Source organism: Aotus nancymaae, unplaced genomic scaffold, assembly GCF_030222135.1.
Source record: "Aotus nancymaae isolate 86718 unplaced genomic scaffold, 86718_ANA_hifiasm-v0.15.2.pri h1tg000019l, whole genome shotgun sequence".
In the NCBI taxonomy this organism is placed as follows: Eukaryota; Metazoa; Chordata; class Mammalia; order Primates; family Aotidae; genus Aotus; species Aotus nancymaae.
The window spans coordinates 38,202,014-38,219,788 of NW_026988431.1; the positions used below are offsets into that span (position 1 = coordinate 38,202,014).

The following is a 17,775-nucleotide window of genomic DNA, read 5'->3' on the forward strand; positions in this document are numbered from 1 at the left end:
AATACAACTCAATTGTGTTTAGAGCTAGCTGAGTCACTCAGTAGAAGGCAACAAACTCAGCCTTCAGTGTTGGGACCAGGGAATGTTAGTGGCAGTGCTTTTGAACTTGCAGATTTGTGCAAAGGCGATACAAAATGAGACCTGACCCTGAAAGGCAGAATATCTTAGAATATCTATGTATGGCAGAAGAGAACATTCTTAACTAGCTACATCGGCTGAAAATATATTGTCTTGAGTTCACGCTTCCAGTAGCTGCCAAGGGACTTCTGCATTCCCTTGGGCTATATGAGGGTGAAATATTCTGGCAATGACATAGTGACAAGGCCATTTCTACCCTGAGGCTAGAGCATTCTATCCCTGTATACCACTGTGCAGCTCTGATCTTCAATCTACACCATGGGCTCCAAGCTTAAGACTCACGTTCATTTCATGTTCTTTCGTCATTTAGTAACTGCCCCCACCCCTCATTCCGTAAGCAAAATAAAACATGACAAATCAGGAAAACTATTTGTAACTTATATTATAGACAAAAGATTAATATTCCTAACATATTAAGGGCATCTAAACCTTGAAATGTCTAATGACTCTACTGGAAAAGGATATCTTACAAATAGAAAATATATAATATATACATATATACATAATAGAAAATTTTTCTTTCCAAAAATTTCATGTCTCCTAAACATATGAATCTTACTCATAATAAAATACAAAAATACAAACATACAATCCTACTCATAATAGAAATACTCATAATAAAAAGTACGAAGTCATGCTACAGGGATATATAAACCCTCACCTTTCATATGGATAACCCTCCCCACCAAGTTTTGACAAGACTGTGAAGAACAGGTATTGTCATACCTTGCTGGTATGTACGCAAAATGGTACAAATTTTATGGTGAGGAGTTTGGCATCTAGGGAAATTACAAAAGCATTTACCATTATCTCTTTCTAGAAGTTTCTCCCAAAGAAACACTGTCAAAATGTGAAAAGCTATTAATTTCAATGCCATACATAATTGCAGAAGAAAGAACCCAAATTTTCATCAATGGAAGACTGATTGAATAAACTATGGGGTAATCTTCAACTACCGAAGAGAATTAGAAAGATTATTATTATTATCTATTTTGAGACAGGGTCTTTCTCTGTCACCCATGCTGCAGTGCAGTGACATGATAATAGCTCACTGCAGCCTCAACCTTCTGGGCTCAAGTGATCCTCCCCGCTCAGCCTCCCAAGTTACTGGTGTGCTCCACCACACAAGGCTATTTTTTAATTTTTTATTTTGGAGAGACAGGGTTTCCCTATGTTGTCTAGGCTGGTCTTGAACTCCTAGGCTCAAGTGATACTCCCACCTTGGCCTCCCATAGGGTTGGGATTATAGGCATGGGCCACCGGTCCCAGGTGAGAAAGATTCTTAAATGTTGCTATAAAGAGATCTTCAAAATATTGTTAACTAAACAAAAGTGAGGTGAAGAACCATGTGCATAGTAGCATATACTGGAATGTGTGCATGTTTATTTGCTTAAATTTAAAAATAGAAGGGTAAGCCAAAAACCAACCAAAATCACTGAAAATTTAGGGTAAAGGAGACAGGGAGGGAAGCTAGATTTCTCTTATTTTGTTCTGTGGTTTTCTTTTTAGAATCCTATAAATAATCTAATTTTAAAACAAAAATCAAGAACAAAATAAAACAAGTGAACATTATTATATGTTGACTTGTGGCTTAACCACACAGAGAAATTATTTCAAGTGATTTTAAAAAGGGAGTCATTTTTAACCGTACATCACTAGCAGGATATATCCAAAGGTTAAAAATAACCACAATAAAATCTTAAGCAGTTTTAGTTATTACATTTTTAGCAACAGTATATATAATGCTTTTGAGAATATGTTTTAAGCAAGTAATAAATTATATTAATGTGTAGGAAGAAAAAGAGTAGGCAGAAGAAAATAAAAATGTAAATAAAAGTTCAAGGCAGTCAAGTTCCTATAATACTAAATTTTAACTGAAAATGTCATGAATTTGTGATATAATTTCTCCTTTTAATAAAAGGTCTAAAAACAATTACCAATCCAGCAGCAATGCAATCTTTTAGTGCCCAGATTAGGGTCTTCAGCTAAATTTCCCTCTTAGAAAGAGCTAAGGTATTTGGAGAAATGGGTAATTCCTAGTTAGGGTGCAGGAAATATACAAGGTAAGGTTGAAACATCTAGTCTTACCCAAAAGCAGGAAACCTATCAAAAACTGTTGGGGTTATAATAAAAGGATATAGGATAAACTTGAAGAGGCTCTCACTTATAAAAAATGGAATATTTTGATCATGCAAAGAATATAATGACAAGAGTAGACTGAAACGTATCATGTATGTAAAAATCCATGTGCTCATAATGATACATTTTTAAAAGCTCATCTCATTGGTCACATGTGCAGAATGTTCCACACATATTCCTTTGAAAATTAGTAAATAAGGAGAAAAAAATGGATTATTTGCCCTGCTTTTGTTGTTTAAATTATACCATTGGGCACTGAAATAATTGAACTGGAAAACTACTTCATTAAGGAGAGTACCACCAGTTAATAAATGCAAAAGGTAGGATTAGATTAGCATACCACTAGCTTTGTAACCCCTAATAAATATGGCTTAAGGAAAAACCATCAATGGATATTAAAGCTATTGGGTAAAATGGGCAACTCTAAAATGTAAAGCTTCATAAACTTTAATGTGCATATGAATCTCTTGAGGATACTGTTAAATCTAGCATCTGATGCATTAGGTCTGTGGTTGAGCCTGATATTTTACATTTATAACAAGTCACGATGTGGTGCCAATCGTGCTGGCCTGAGAAGTGATCCTCCCATCTCAGCCTCCCAAGTAGCTATACCTGGAACTACTAGTGTGCACCACCACACCAGGCTAGTATTTTATTTTATCTTTTGGAGAGATAAGGTTTCCCTACGTTGTTCAGTCTGGTCTTGAGCTCCTGGGCTCAAGTGATCCTCCCACCTTGGCCTCCCATAGGGTTGGGATTATAAGCGTGAGGCACTGCTTCTAGCTGAGAAAGATTCTTACATGTTCCTAAGAAAGAGAAAAGCAGCCCAACATTCAACAGTTGGTCTGATACTGTTAGCTAGGCCTTGGCATTCTCCTGTTGAACAAAAACAACTTCACAGAATGACATCAGGCAAGGTTATTCTGTGACCATGATGGACCCAGACAAAAAGAGTACTACTATGTAATTATGTCCAAACACAAATAATGAACATTGTCCAAACCACAAAACTGACCACACATCCCCCTATCCTGGCTATTGTGAATCACCACTGCTTCTTTACCAATTGTAGCTTTAGGCTCAATCAAGTCTTTCCTCCTTCTAAATAAGACTTAACTAAGATGCCCAGTCTTGGCGTTATTTCCACTTCCTGACAGCATCGAATCCAGACCAAAGCCCTGATGCCTTAAACCCTCACTAAAATAACCAAACATACACCCAGGTCCTATAATAAGTCCTTTCTAATACCCACTGAGATGTAACATGGTTCCCTATGTTATCCACTTTTATTGCAACGAGTAATAAAACCATCTTGTTTAACTACAGGTGTGTTCTGGTAGTCTTTGCTAGAATAGCAATCCAATAATGTGATGGATCAGGCTGAGAGCTGAGTCACCAATCACTATTGCCTCCTGAGGTGATGCAATAGAAGGCTCACAGTACCACCTTTAAAGTAATCGTGCCAAAAAGTTGAACCTGAATCTGATTAAACCTCTGGATCTAACCATCAGTTTATAAGAAATACAGGGCACTGAGGAATATTTTAAGGAACTATATTCGATTCAACCACAAGACAAAGTACCTCTTTTTTAAAACAAATAAATGACAAGAAAATAAAAAATAAAAGGGAAACTTCTAGATAAAAAGAGGTTCAACAATCATATCAATCAATTGTAATATGCAGCCCTTGTTTGGATCTTGATTTTTACAAACTGCTATAAAAATAATGACAATAAGACAATCAGGGATATTAAAACAATGACCAGATTCTGGACATTATTAAAGAATGATTATTAATATTTTTAGGTCTTACAATGGCAATTCTCATTTTTCAAAACATTTACAAAGAAAATAATATGATGGCTAGAATTTGCTCTAACGTAATCCAGTCATGATGAGAGAGAGAGCGTGTGGAGGGGTATAAACAAGATGAGTGCCCGTATTTGATAACTGCTGAAGGTGTATGCCAATACTTTTTACTATCTCCCTATGTTTGATGTGCTTGAAAAGTACCATAGTAAATAATGTTTTAAAATATCTTTAAACCATTAATTTAATACAACAATCTCAAAAGAAGAGAAGCTACATTGACTGGAGAAAAATTCAGGATGATAACTCAAAATGGCTACATGTTCTAGAGCAGGGGTGTCCAATCTTTTGGCTTCCCTGCACTACATTGAAAGAAGAATTTTCCTGGGCCACACATAAAATACACTAACACGAACGCTATCTGATGAGCAAATAAAAAGATCTGTGCATAAATCTCATTATGTTTTACGAGAGTTTATGAATTTGTGTTGGCCAGCATTCAAAGCCATCCTGGGTCACATGCAGCCCATGGGCCGCTGGTTGGAAAAGCTTATTCTAGAGAAATAAACTATAATGACGTTAAAGATCTCTCCTACTACTAAAATTACTTTTTAACCAATTTTTAGCACTATTAAAATATTCTTCTTTTCTTTTGTAATTACTAACAGCTATGTCAACTGAAGGTGAAGAGGAATATAAATTATTATGTGGACTCAGGTGATGGTCTTGGGAGAAACATACAATTTAAATGTTTGATTCTTAAAAGAAGAAAATATATTATTTGAGCCATTACCTGGATCTGTAGCAGACATCAGTGAACCAAAAAATAAACAGTCAGTGAAATGAAAGTCTCCATTTTTCAGCTGGTCAGCGTGTATCATAGCCTTCACAAAACCATACATAATTAACCTGTTAAAGAGAAAAACATGACCTTCAGACATCAGATGAACTCTGTGTAAACCCATGCTATCATGTGGCTACATGCTAATGTTTTTCCTGAATAAGTATCATGCACAAATTGCCACCACCCTGCCAACTGACAGCCATGCTAGCTCTCTGTACCCAGGAATCTCTTGGCTATGAAAGACAATTTTACTAAATATCACAATTCATTCACCTTGTAAAAGGTAACAGAACATTTTATAGTGTATTCCAATGAAAACAAGATAAATCTCAAAGATATAAAAAATAATCTGTCAAATGTGGCAGAGCAAATCATATCCAAAAACACAGCAGCCGTGCTGACATCTGTAAATGGATTGCTTTTCAGTTTTCCTTGTTTCGTCTGCTGGGGGTGTCTGAAAAGGGTTCAAATTTTAAGTCCATCACTGTGATAAGAAGGATATTGGTCAATCACAGGGCACTCAGTCAACCAGTCACTTTATAATGGATGAGTCTCTGCTGCTACTGATATCAGGACACTTTCATGCTGAGTAAAGAATCACTGTTAGGTTAGAGCATGCATAACTCCAGCTCACTGTTTAAAATGAATACTGAAATAGCTGCACTGTGATCTTTCAAGGGAAGATTCTACAACCTTATTATCCCCACACCATGGCATGCAAATTGTCTGTTTTGGTCATCATTTGCCATCCTATAGTTTTAAACTGGTATTTAATTATTTAACTGACTGAGTTTGTTAAGATCCTAGTAGAGGAAATAGAGAGGTGGGTGAACTGGATGACAGTGTAGCTTAAGAACTGTCAGTCTTTAGAAAGTGTAGACCATCAAACCATTAGATGGACGCTTAAACACTCAACATGAACTTAAAGTTAGTTCTAAGGTTTGGGCATAGCTAAAAAGGCTCAAAATCAGATATTAAAAATTATAATGGCAATAAGAATGCAGATATTTCAAATTATGTTAAGAAAAGTATTGTTGAGAGCATATTTCACACCTAGCTGCATTTAAATCCAGGCTCTACTACCTACTATCTACATGATTTTAAGGCATTACTAAAACTTTCCGAACCTGAATATTCATGAGGTAGGGATAACAGTAATAGCCTACAGAACTGCTTTAAGGATTAACTAAGATAATACACATTTGGTGTCTGGCACATACCAAATTCTCAGTGAAGTTATTGAGGCTATCAATAATGATCAAAATAGTAGGTAACATTTACTTACCATTTTTACTTCTACATATGCTTTAACTCATTAAATCCCCAAATCGCTGGTACTATTTTTTGTATTTTTTAGCAAGAAAACTGAATATAGTGTGATTAACTAATTTGCTTAAGGTGATACAGCTATTAAGTTGTGAAGCCCAGATTTGAATTGAGAAGGTCTGGCTCCAAAGCTTGGGCTTTTAATCATCGCACAGTTGCCTAGATCAATAGTTCTATATTTTACATGGTATGTTATCTCATGTAATATACCCTCAACCACCCTATGATGTAGTTCCTCTAGGTAGTCGAAAGGACAGCAATAAAGTATCCCAAAGAACTTAGAAATAATTCTACCCTCTGAATTGAACTATTAAGCCAATCCATAATGGTTTAGTGCACAGGGCCCCAACATTCCTTTGCAAATCATGGATTCTAGAAGGGGAGGCTGAATCTTAACAGGTTGAAGGTATTAAATATCTGAGAAAGACTACCAGTGGGACACAACATGGGAGCTGGGAAAAGGCAAGTCTAAGAGGCCTCATTCATAACAGCTCATCCACACTTATCCAGCGGACTGCACACTGCTGGTTACTGGATGCAGTCTCTTGACAAGTGTAGGGTAGCTTCATTCAGCTTAGTTATTCATTCAACAGATACTTCTTTTTTTCAATGTTTATCTTTCTTTTTTTAAAATTACACTTTAAGTTCTGGGATACATGTGCAGAACCTGCAGGTTTGTTACATAGGTATACATATGCCATGGTGATTTGCTGCACCCATCAACCCGTCATCTACATTAGGTATTTCTCCTAATACTATCCCTCCCCTAGTCCCCCACCTCCAACAGTCCTCAGTGTGTGATGTTCCCCTCCCTGTGTCCATGTGTTCTCTTTGTTCAACTCCCACTTATGAGTGAGAATATGTGGTGTTTGGTTCTCTGTTCCTGTGTTAGTTTGTTGAGAATGATGGTTTCCAGCTTTATCCATATCCAAAAAGGATATGAACTCATCCTTTTTTATGGCTGCACCGTATTCTATGGTATATATGTATCACAATTTCTTTATCCAGTCTATCGTAGATGGGTATTTGGTTGTTTCCAAGTTTTTGCTATTGTGAAGCATGCTGCAATAAACATACGTGAGCATGTGTCTTTATAGAATGATATATAATCCTTTGGGTATATACCCTGTAATGGGATTGCTGGGTCAAATTGTATTTCTGTTTCTAGATGCTTGAGGTATCCCCACACTGTCTTCCACAATGGTTGAACTAATTTACACTCCCACCAACAGTGTAAAAGTGTTCCTATTTCTCCACATCCTCTCCAGCATCTGTTGTTTCCTGACTATTTAATAATCACCATTTTAACTGGTGTGAGATGGTATCTCGTTGTGGTTTTGATTTGCATTTCTCTAATGACCAGTGATGATGGGCTTTTCTTCATATGTTTGTTCGCTGCATGAATGTCTTCTTTTGATAAGTGTCTGTTCATAGCCCACTTTTTGATGGGATTGCTTGTTTTTTTCTTGTAAATTTGTTTAAGTTCCTTGTAGATTCTGGATATTCGACTTTTGTCTGATGCCTAGATTGCTAAAATTTTCTCCCATTCTCTAGGTTGCCTGTTCACTCTGTTGATAATTTCTTTTGCTGTGCAGAAGCTCTTCAGTTTAATTAGATCCCATTTGTCTATTTTGACTTTTGTTGCCATTGCTTTTGGTGTTTTAGTCATGAAGTCTTTGCCCATGCCTATGTCCTGAATGGTATCACCTAGGTTTTCTTCTAGGGTTTTTATGGTTTTAGGTCTTACAGTTAAGTCTTTAATCCATCTTGAGTTAATTTTTATATAAGGTGCTTCTTATTGATCCCCTACTATGTGTCATGCTCCGTGCTGAAGGCATAAATTATATCCGTGAACAAACAAAGATCCCTGCTCTCATGGAGCACACAGTTTAGCAGGATAGACAGCAATTAGACACAATCAGAAATTCAAATTTTGACTGTTATCTGCACTACTTTCTGATCAACACTGGGACATTCTGAACAGTCATGGCATTAGCAGAAAAATGCTCCTTCGTATTCATCCCTTCAGCCTCTTCTGGCATTAGCCCAACGTCACCTTGGCCGTTTCTCACTTGAACTACACTTCAAATATTGAATATCAGTGGGTTCTGGAATCAATATAAACTTTATGATCTATCATTATATTTCTGAATTCCATACCCATTAGTTAATTTTGCATGTTAGGAATCTGAGGCTCAGAATTAAAATGACTTGTTCCATATTCTACAGAAGCCATTAAATTGGATAATGTAAAACATTTATGTGTATATACTACCTAGGTATGGCAGGGTTACATGGAAACTAGAACCTCATATACTATTGCTGGAAATGAAATTAAAGTCTTTATGGAAACCAATCTGGCAGTTTATTCCAAAAGTATTAATTCTAAAAAATATTCTATGGCTTATTAAATGATTTATTATAAAATTATACCAAGAAATTAATCAAATATGTACCAAAAGATGTGAATTTAGATTAGGATTCCTATTATTTACAATAATGAAATCTTCAAAGCAATCTACATGTCCAATGAATGAATAATATAATACATATGATGACAGACTAATATGCAACTATTAAAACTATATAATAATATATATTAGACAAAGAAAAGTAAATTGATAACAGAAATTATAAAGTGATATATAAAATAAATTATACTAGGGACAGAAAAGTAAATTATTAAAATAACTTAATGATTATATCTAAATTTTATAAAATAGAGTATACTTAGGCATACATATAAACAGAAAAAGTTAGAAGCATACAGCCCTGTGTTATTGTTAATAGTGGTTATATAATGGAATTAAATGATTCCTCCTTTTGCTTTTCTGCATTTTTCCAGTTCTTTTAAATCACAGCCATAATAAAAACAAAGAACAATTTACATCAGTGAGTATTATTATGGACACAATAGTTATTCATTGTGTCATTTAATCCTCATAATTCTATGATCTATGTACTATAATTATTCCTTTTATGAATGATAAAATTAAGACTTAGAGAGGTTAACTAACTTGCCTAAGGTCACAGAATTTGCTTGTGACAAATCAGAGTTTGAATCCAGACAGTTGGACACCGAAGCCTACATACTTAACCACCAACTCTATAATGCTTTTAAAATCAGGAGAAACATGCATTTTTATGAGTGCATGCGTGCACACACACACGCACACGCACGCACACACCACATACAGTTTGCTTGTTCAAAAAAGAAAGGAAATTACTTATTTACCTCAAATCAACTCCTTGACCTAAAATAAATATGCCATCAGTCACTTACTTGAGATAATACCAAAAATAAAAATAAAAAAGCCCTGTTCACTTCAAGCTTATATGGTAACTATTATTATTACTAATATAGCAATGGCCATTATCAGTGCTAATTATAGTAAGCTGACAATTACTGTGCACCTACAATGTGCCAAGCACTCATAAATGGTAGCTATTATTATTGTTTCTACATTAATATTAATAAAAACCAAGTAGTTATGAATACATTAACTGGGAGGCTAATAAATGAAGCCACCCATTACCAGCCACCATATCCTCACAGAGGAGTATATTTTTTTAGCACTTCATAGAAGGCATTTCAGATGTCTCAGGATAGGACAGATGCAGTTTGATAGGAGAGGGAATCTGGTCAAGTCTAGTACATACAATGCCCTGAAGATGGCAAACCTGAGTCAGATGTCCTCCCACTGTCACTCTGAGGTTAGTGACAGACTGGGTTACAGGGGTGGACAGAAGCAGAAACTGTCTCATATAAAGTAAAATCATTAATAACATTGATATCAACAAATATCCAATTAGTAATATCCTTTGAAAAACAGAGTTCTGGTGCCATAGAGCATATACAGATAGAAATTCATGACCTGCCCTCAAGGAGTAGAGACTCACAGGATGGCAGCTACGAATTTTATTCTAATAGAAGGCATTGCATACAAGGCAATTTGGGAAAATGCTCAACATACTCACTTGATTGAGAGTTATGACGCACACACTGATTTTAGATTTCATGAGCTGGTTTCACACTATTAAAGCCCTACACTTAAAGCTATGTTGTAAAAATGTTTCAACATAAAAACTTCCAGAAGTTTTAATCATGTGGATGATTTTAAAATATGCTACCTTAATCTCTGCATTTTTTAAAAAAGGATCCTCCTCCTCCTCCCTCTTCTTTTTTAAAAATAGCCTTCACTAACTTATGAATAGATTAGCAGAAAAGACAGTTTTTTGAATTGTTAGGGATAAGCAAAGGAAGTTGTCAGTGTGGAGACGAAGCTGTGTGGATCCATCCCATTAACTCAGAAAAGCCACATCCCTGACTGCAAAAACATGTGAAATAGGCCATGATGTGGAGCTTGCTCTGCAGTGGGGAAACCCAGGACCTGCATGTACTGGAATCAATATGAAAGTTGTGATCTGCATCTAGATTTCTGAATTCTACACCCATGTGTCCTTTGGGAAAATATCTTTCCCTGTTTATATGTTCAGATTTTATGGATAGTTTCAATCTCATGTTTTCTTTTTTCTGAAGCATGCATTCAAGGGCAATCCCGCTCAGAAGAACTCATAAACTGTGATAGGCTGGATAGGACTGAGAAGTTCCCCTAGTGAAATTCATTCATTCATGAATTCTTTAATTTACACATTAACTCATTCATTCAACAAATAATAACAACATAATTCCTGTTCTAAAAGGCTTTATGTTTTGAGATAGAGGTAGAGAAAGATGGCAGACCAGAAGGTTCCAGTGATTGTAGCCCCCACAAGGATATCAAGTTATCAACTTTCTACACAAAAAGAGCACCTTCATAAGAACCAAATATCAGGTGAGCACTACCTGGTTTGCATCACAGTACCTGTTTTGATTTCATATAGCTAAAAGAGGTACTGAGAAGGGTAGGAAACAGTCTTGAAATGCCAATGCCACCCCTCCTCGATCTCCTGGCAGCAGTAGTATAGCATGGATAAAGAGAATCTGTGCATCTGGGAGAGGGAGAGTGCACCAATTGCAAAACATGGCATTGAACTCAGTGGTGCCCTGTCACAGTAGAACGCCTGCTGGGAACACTGTGGTGACTGAGCAAACCCAAGCTTCTGGAAGAATTGGCAAAACCCGAGCTATCTGAAATGACAAGAAGAAATTGTTGATTTTTAACCTGTAAATTCTCTTAAAATGTGGTTTCCCCAAAATGAGCTATTTGCTTTGTGATGTTTGTTACTTACTGTACTGACTACATTTGAGAAAATGAAGAATAATGTGAAATGCTGAGCTACAACTTGTAACTTTGGCTCTGCTGAACTGTTCTGGTACAAACAGGAACCCTGTGAAAGGGACTAACCGCATAGCTTGACTGCCAGAGAGAGACGACAGCACATAATGGGCTTCTCATTGCAGAGAGCCTATAAACGGACGTGTAATGGAGAGGCTTATTACCTGGATTCCTTTCCCAGGAAAGGCATATTGATCAGGGCCCTGGAAAGGGAACGCGACCCTTATGGAGAACCTATAAACAGATGTGTGAGGGGCGCCTGTCATGAGGAAAAACCTCTGTGGTTGAGATAGGGATGTAAAAATCTTTCTTCTCCCACTGCTCCTCCAGGCCTGCACGGAGGCCCCTCCTCTTGCAGTTTTTGTGGTCAGGCTTGTTGTCCTGTGTCAGATCCTGTTCCCCCTGCAGCTGTGAGCCCAATGTGTTCTTGCTGATAATCATAAGCTTATGTTTAACCTATATTCTTGCTAAGGTGTATGATTTCTATGCTGACACATAGAAAAGTTATCTTTACATTGTTCTGCTTTTATAATACCATGTTGTGATTTTTGTACACCAGTTTTTGCATGTATTCTTTTTGTATAATTATCACTAAAACTTTGTGCAACCTCGCTCACCCTCGCCTATTGAAAGAGCATAATAAAAGCTATGGATTTCAGGGGAATGTCAGACATCCACGGAGCAGCATTATGTGGTATCTCCTTTGGGCCCAGCTTTAAGGAAAACTTTTTCCTTGTCTCTCTTTCTTTTTCACTGACCACTCGATCACTTTGAGAGATCTTGAATTCACATTGATATACTGGGAGCTGGTCTCTGCAATAGCCAAGTTGAGCTGAACTCAGCTGATACCTGTTCACAGAGGAAGTATAAAACCAGACTTAGCCAGAGAGGAATTGCCTATCCCAGCGATTAGAACTTGAGTTCTGCCAACCCTCTCCACTGCAGGCCAAATTTCTCTGGGGCCCTAAATAAACTTGAAAGGCAGTCTAGGTCACAAGGACTCCCAAACTCCTAGATGATTCTGAAGCTCAGTGTTGAACTGGGCTCAGAGTCAGTGGGCTGGGTGCATGCGACCTACTGAGACACCAGTCAGGGTGGCTGACAGGGTCTTTGTGTGACCCCTCCTTCAACCGCAGGCTGCACAGCTCATGGATCCAAAAGAGATCCCTTCCTTCTGCTTGAGGAGAGGAGAGAGAAGAGTAAGGAGGACTTTGTCTTATATCTTGTATATCAGCACAGCTGCAGTAGGATAAGGCACCAGTCAGAGTTGTATGGCCCCTTTTCCAGGCCCTAGCTCCCAGATAACATTTCTAGATACAACCTGGGCCAGAAGGGAACCCACTGCCTGGAAGGGAAGAACACAGTACTGGCAGGACCCATCACCTGCTGACCCAAAAGCCCTTGGGCCCTAAATAACCAGCAGCAATACCCAGGTAGCATGTCATGGGCCTTGGGTGAGACTCTGAGACTTGCTGATTTCAGGTAAGACTCAGCACATTCCCAGCCTGTGGTGGCTATGGGGAGAGACATCTTCCTCCTGAGAAAAAAAGTAGAGGGAAAAGTAAAAGGTATTTTGACTTGCATCTTAGGTACCTGCTCAGCGACAGCAGGGCAGAGCACCAAGCAGACTCTTGGACTCTTGTATAGCATATGTGGACCTTCCCTGGGCCAGAGGGGAGGCCACTGCTCTGAAGAGTGAGTTCTAGACCAGGTAGCATTAACCACAAGCTGACTGAAGAGTGCTTGGGCCTTAATGGAACATTGGCAGTAGCCTGGCAGTACTTCCTGTGGGACTATGGTGGTGACCGTGGGGTCAGGTCCCTCTGCCTGTGGAAAGGGGAGGGAAGAGTGAAAGTGACTATATCTCACACTTTGAGTACCAGGTGAGTCACAGTACAACAGAACATCAGGTAGACTTGTAAGGATTTTGACTCCAGTACTTGGCTCCCACACAGCACCTCTGGACACATCCAGGGCTTGGGCTTGGGGGAACTTGCCACTTTGAAGGGAAGGATACAATCCTGGCTGGCTTTGCCACCTGCTGATGGTGGAGCCCAAGGGCCTTGAGCACACATAGGCAGCAGCGAGGGAGTGGTTACAGCAGGTCTTGGGCAAGACCCAGTGCTGGGCTGGCTTCAGGTCTGACTTAGCACAGTCTCATTGGTGGTGGCCACAGGGGTACTTGTTTCACCTCAACCCCAGGTCCAGGCAGCACAGAACAGAGCAAGGATCCATTTGTTTGGGAGGAAGTAAAGGAAGAGAACAAGAGTCACTGCCTGGTAATCTAGAGAATTCTCCCAGATCTTATCTAAGGTCTTCAAGGCAGTATGTCTTCAAGTCTGGAAGAACCACAATGTTATTGGGCTTGGGGTGCCTCCTAATGTAGATATGGCTTAGATAATAACACCCAAGTCTTTCAGAAAACCTGGAAAGCTTTTCCAAGAAATATGGGTACTAACAAGCCCATACTGCAAAGACTACAATAAATATCCAACTGTTAAATGCCCAGACAAAGACAAACATCCACAAGCATCAAGACAATCATGGAAAACATAACCTCACCAAGTGAACTAAATAAGCCACCAGGGAACAATCTTGAAGAAACAGAGATATATGACCCTTCGGACAGAGAATTCAAAATAGCTGTTTTGAGGAAACTCAAGGAAATTCAAAATAACACAGAGGAGGAATTCAGAATTCTATCAGACACATTTAATGAAGGGATTGAAATAGTTAAAAAGAATCAAATAGAAATCCTGGAGTTGAAAAATGCAATTGACGCATGAAAGAATGCATCTGCGTCTTTCAATAGCAGAATTGATTAAGCAGAAGAAAATCAGTGAGCTTCAAGACAAGACATTTGAGAATACACAGGGAAAACAAAAGAAAAAAATAATAAAAAACAATGAAGCATGCCTACAAGATCTAGGAAATGCCTCAAAAGGGCAAATTTAAGACTTATTGGTCTTAAAGAGGAAGTAGTGAAAGAGATAGAGGAAGAATATTTATTTAAAGGGATAATACAGAACTTGTAAAACTTGGAGAAAGATATCAATATCCAAGTACAAGAATGTTACAGAACATCAAGCAGATGTAACCAAAAAAGACTACATCGAGGCATTTAATAATCAAACTCCCAAAGGTCAAGAATAAAGAAAGGATCCTAAAAGCAGAAAGAGAAAAGAAACAAATAACATACAATAGGGTTCCAATATATCTGGCAGCAGACTTTTCAGTGGAAAGCTTACAGGCCAGGAGAGAGTGGCATAACATATTTAAAGTGCTGAAAGAAAGAAACTTTTACCCTAGAATAGTATGCCTACTGAAAATATCCTTCAAACATGCAGGAGAAATAAAGGCTTTCCTAGACAAACAAAAGCTGAAAAATTTCATCAACACCAGACCTGTTCTATAAGAAATGCTAAAGAGAGTTATTTAACCTTAAAGAGAAAGATGTTAATGAGCAATAAATCATCTGAAGGTACAAAACTCACTGGTAATAGTAAGAACACAGAAAAACACAGACTATTATAACACTGTAACTATGGTCTAGTAACTACTCTGATCTTAATTAGAAAGGCTAAACGATGAACCAATCAAAAACAATAGCTACAACAACTTCTCAAGACATAGTCACATAATACATAAATTGAAACAACAAAAAGTTAAAAAGCAGGAGAACAAGTTTAAAGTTATAAGCTCTCTTTTTGCTTATTTGTTTGCTTATGCGAACAGTGTTGTTATCAGCTTAAAATAATGGATTATAAGATAGTATTTTCAAGCCTAATGAAAACCAAAAAAAGCCTACAACAAACACACAGAAAATGAAAAGAAATTAAATCATACCACCAGAGATCATCACATTCATTAAGAGGAAGACAGGAAGAAAGGAAAGAAGGAATAGAAGATTGCAAAACAACAGGAAAACAAATAACAAAATGGCAGAAGTCCCTACTTATCAAGAATAACATGGAAAATAAGTGAACTAAAGCTTCCAATAAAAGACATACAGTGGCTGAATGGATTAAAAAAACAACAAGACCTAATGTTCTGTTGCCTATAAGCAACACACTTCATCTATAAAGGTATAGACTGAAAATAAAGGAATGGAAAAAGATATTCCATGTCAACGGAAACCAAAAAAGAACAAAAGTAGCTATACTTATTTCAGATAAAATAGATTTCAAGACTAAAATTGTAAGAAGAGATAAAGAAGATCATTATATAATGATAAAGGAGTAAATTTAGCAAAAGGATATAATGATTGTAAATATATTTATAACCAACATTGAAGCACCCAGATATATAAAGCAAAAATTATTTGAGCTAAAGAGTAAGATAGACCTCAATACAATAATAGCTGGAGACTTCAACATCCCACTTTCAGCCTTGACAGATCTTCCAGACAGAAAACCAATAAAGAAACATCAGACTTACTCTACACTATAGACCAAATAGACCTAATAGACATAAAACATTTCATCCAATGTCTAAAGAAGACATATTCTTTTGCTCAGCACATGGATCATTCTCAAGGATAAGACATATATTAGGTTACAAAATAAATCTTAAAACATTAAAATAATTAAAATAATGTCAAGCATCTTCTCTGACCACAATGGAATAAAACTAGAAATTAATAACAAGAAGAACTTTGGAAATAATACAAACACATGAAAATTAAACAGTATGTTCCAGAATGACTAGTGGGTCAATGAAGAATTAAGAAGGAAACTGAAAAATTTCTTGAAACAAATGATAATGGAAACACAACATACCAAAATCTATGGAATACAGCAAAAGCAGTACTAAATAGGAAGTTTATAGCTAAAAGTGCCTATATCAAATAAGAAAAGAAACCTTCAAATAAACAACCTAATAATGCATCTTAAAGAACTAGAAAAGAAAGAGCAAACTAAACCCAAAGTTAGTAGAAGAAATGAAATAACAGAGATCAGAGCATAAAGAAATGAATTTGAAGAAAAGAATACAAATGATCAATAAAACAAAAAGTCAGTTGTTTTATTTTGCCCCAAAATGGGCAAATATTTAGTCAGACTAAGAAAAAAAGAGAGAGAAGGCTCAAATAAATAAAATTAGAGATGTAAAAGGAAACATTATAACTGATACCACAGGATCATTTTGAAGGATCATTAGTGGCTACCCTGAGCAACTATATGCCAATAAATTGGAAAACCTAGAAGAAATAGATAAATTCCTACAGCCATTCAACCTACCAAAATTGAACCTTGAAGAAATCCAACAGATTTAGATTGGTCCTGAACAGATCAATAACAACTAACAAAATTGAAACTGTAATAAAATGTCTCCCAGTAAAGAAAAGCCTGGGGGGTGGGGGGCAGTGGCTTTACTGCTTCTATCAAAAATTTAAAGAACTAATGCCAACAAATTTAAGGAACTAATGCTCAAACTATTCTGAAAAATAGAGGAGAAAGGAATACTTTCAAACTCATTTTGTGAGAGCAGTATTATCCTCATAACAAAACCAGACAATGACACATCAAAAAAAGAAAACTGCAGACCAATATCCCTGATAAATACTGATTCAAAAATCTTCAGTAAACAACCCCATCCAAAGGTGGGTGAAGGATATGAACAGACATTTCTTAAAAAGAGATATTTATGCAGATAACAAACATATGAAAAAAAGCTCATCACTGATCATTAGAGAAATGCAAATCAAAACCACAATGAGATACCATCTTATGCCAGTTAGAATGGCGATCATTAAAATGTCAGGAGATAACAGATGCTGGAGAGGATGTGGAAAAATAGGAACACTTTTACACTGTTGGTAGGAGTGCAAAGTAGTTCAACCATTGTGGAAGACAGTGTGGCAATTACTCAAGGATATAGAACTAGAAATACCTTTTGACCCAGTAATCCCATTACTTGGTATATACCCAAAGGAATATAAATCATTCTATTATAAAGACATATGCACATGTATGTTTATTGTGGCACTGTTCACAATAGCAAAGACTTGGAACCAATCCAAATGCCCATCAGTGATAGAATGGATAAAGAAAATGTGGCACATATATACCATGGAATACTGTGTAGCCATAAAAAAGGATGATTTCACATCCTTTGCAGGGACATGGATGAAGCTGGAAACCTTCATTCTCAGCAAACTAACACAAGAACAGAAAACCAAACACTGCATGTTCTCACTCATAAGTGGGAGTTGAACAAGGAGAACACATGGAGACAGGGAGG

General features: G+C 37.0%; 1 protein-coding gene across 1 annotated transcript in view; it reads right to left on the reverse strand.

Annotated features, from left to right (window-relative positions):
- SLC9A9 (solute carrier family 9 member A9) overlaps positions 1-17,775 on the reverse strand; it is a 581,824-nt gene that overhangs the window by 425,705 nt on the left and 138,344 nt on the right. The window contains exon 5 of the mRNA XM_012437089.3: positions 4,880-4,995. Coding sequence (XP_012292512.2) covers positions 4,880-4,995 — 116 coding nt within the window. The remainder of the gene's footprint in view (positions 1-4,879; positions 4,996-17,775) is intronic.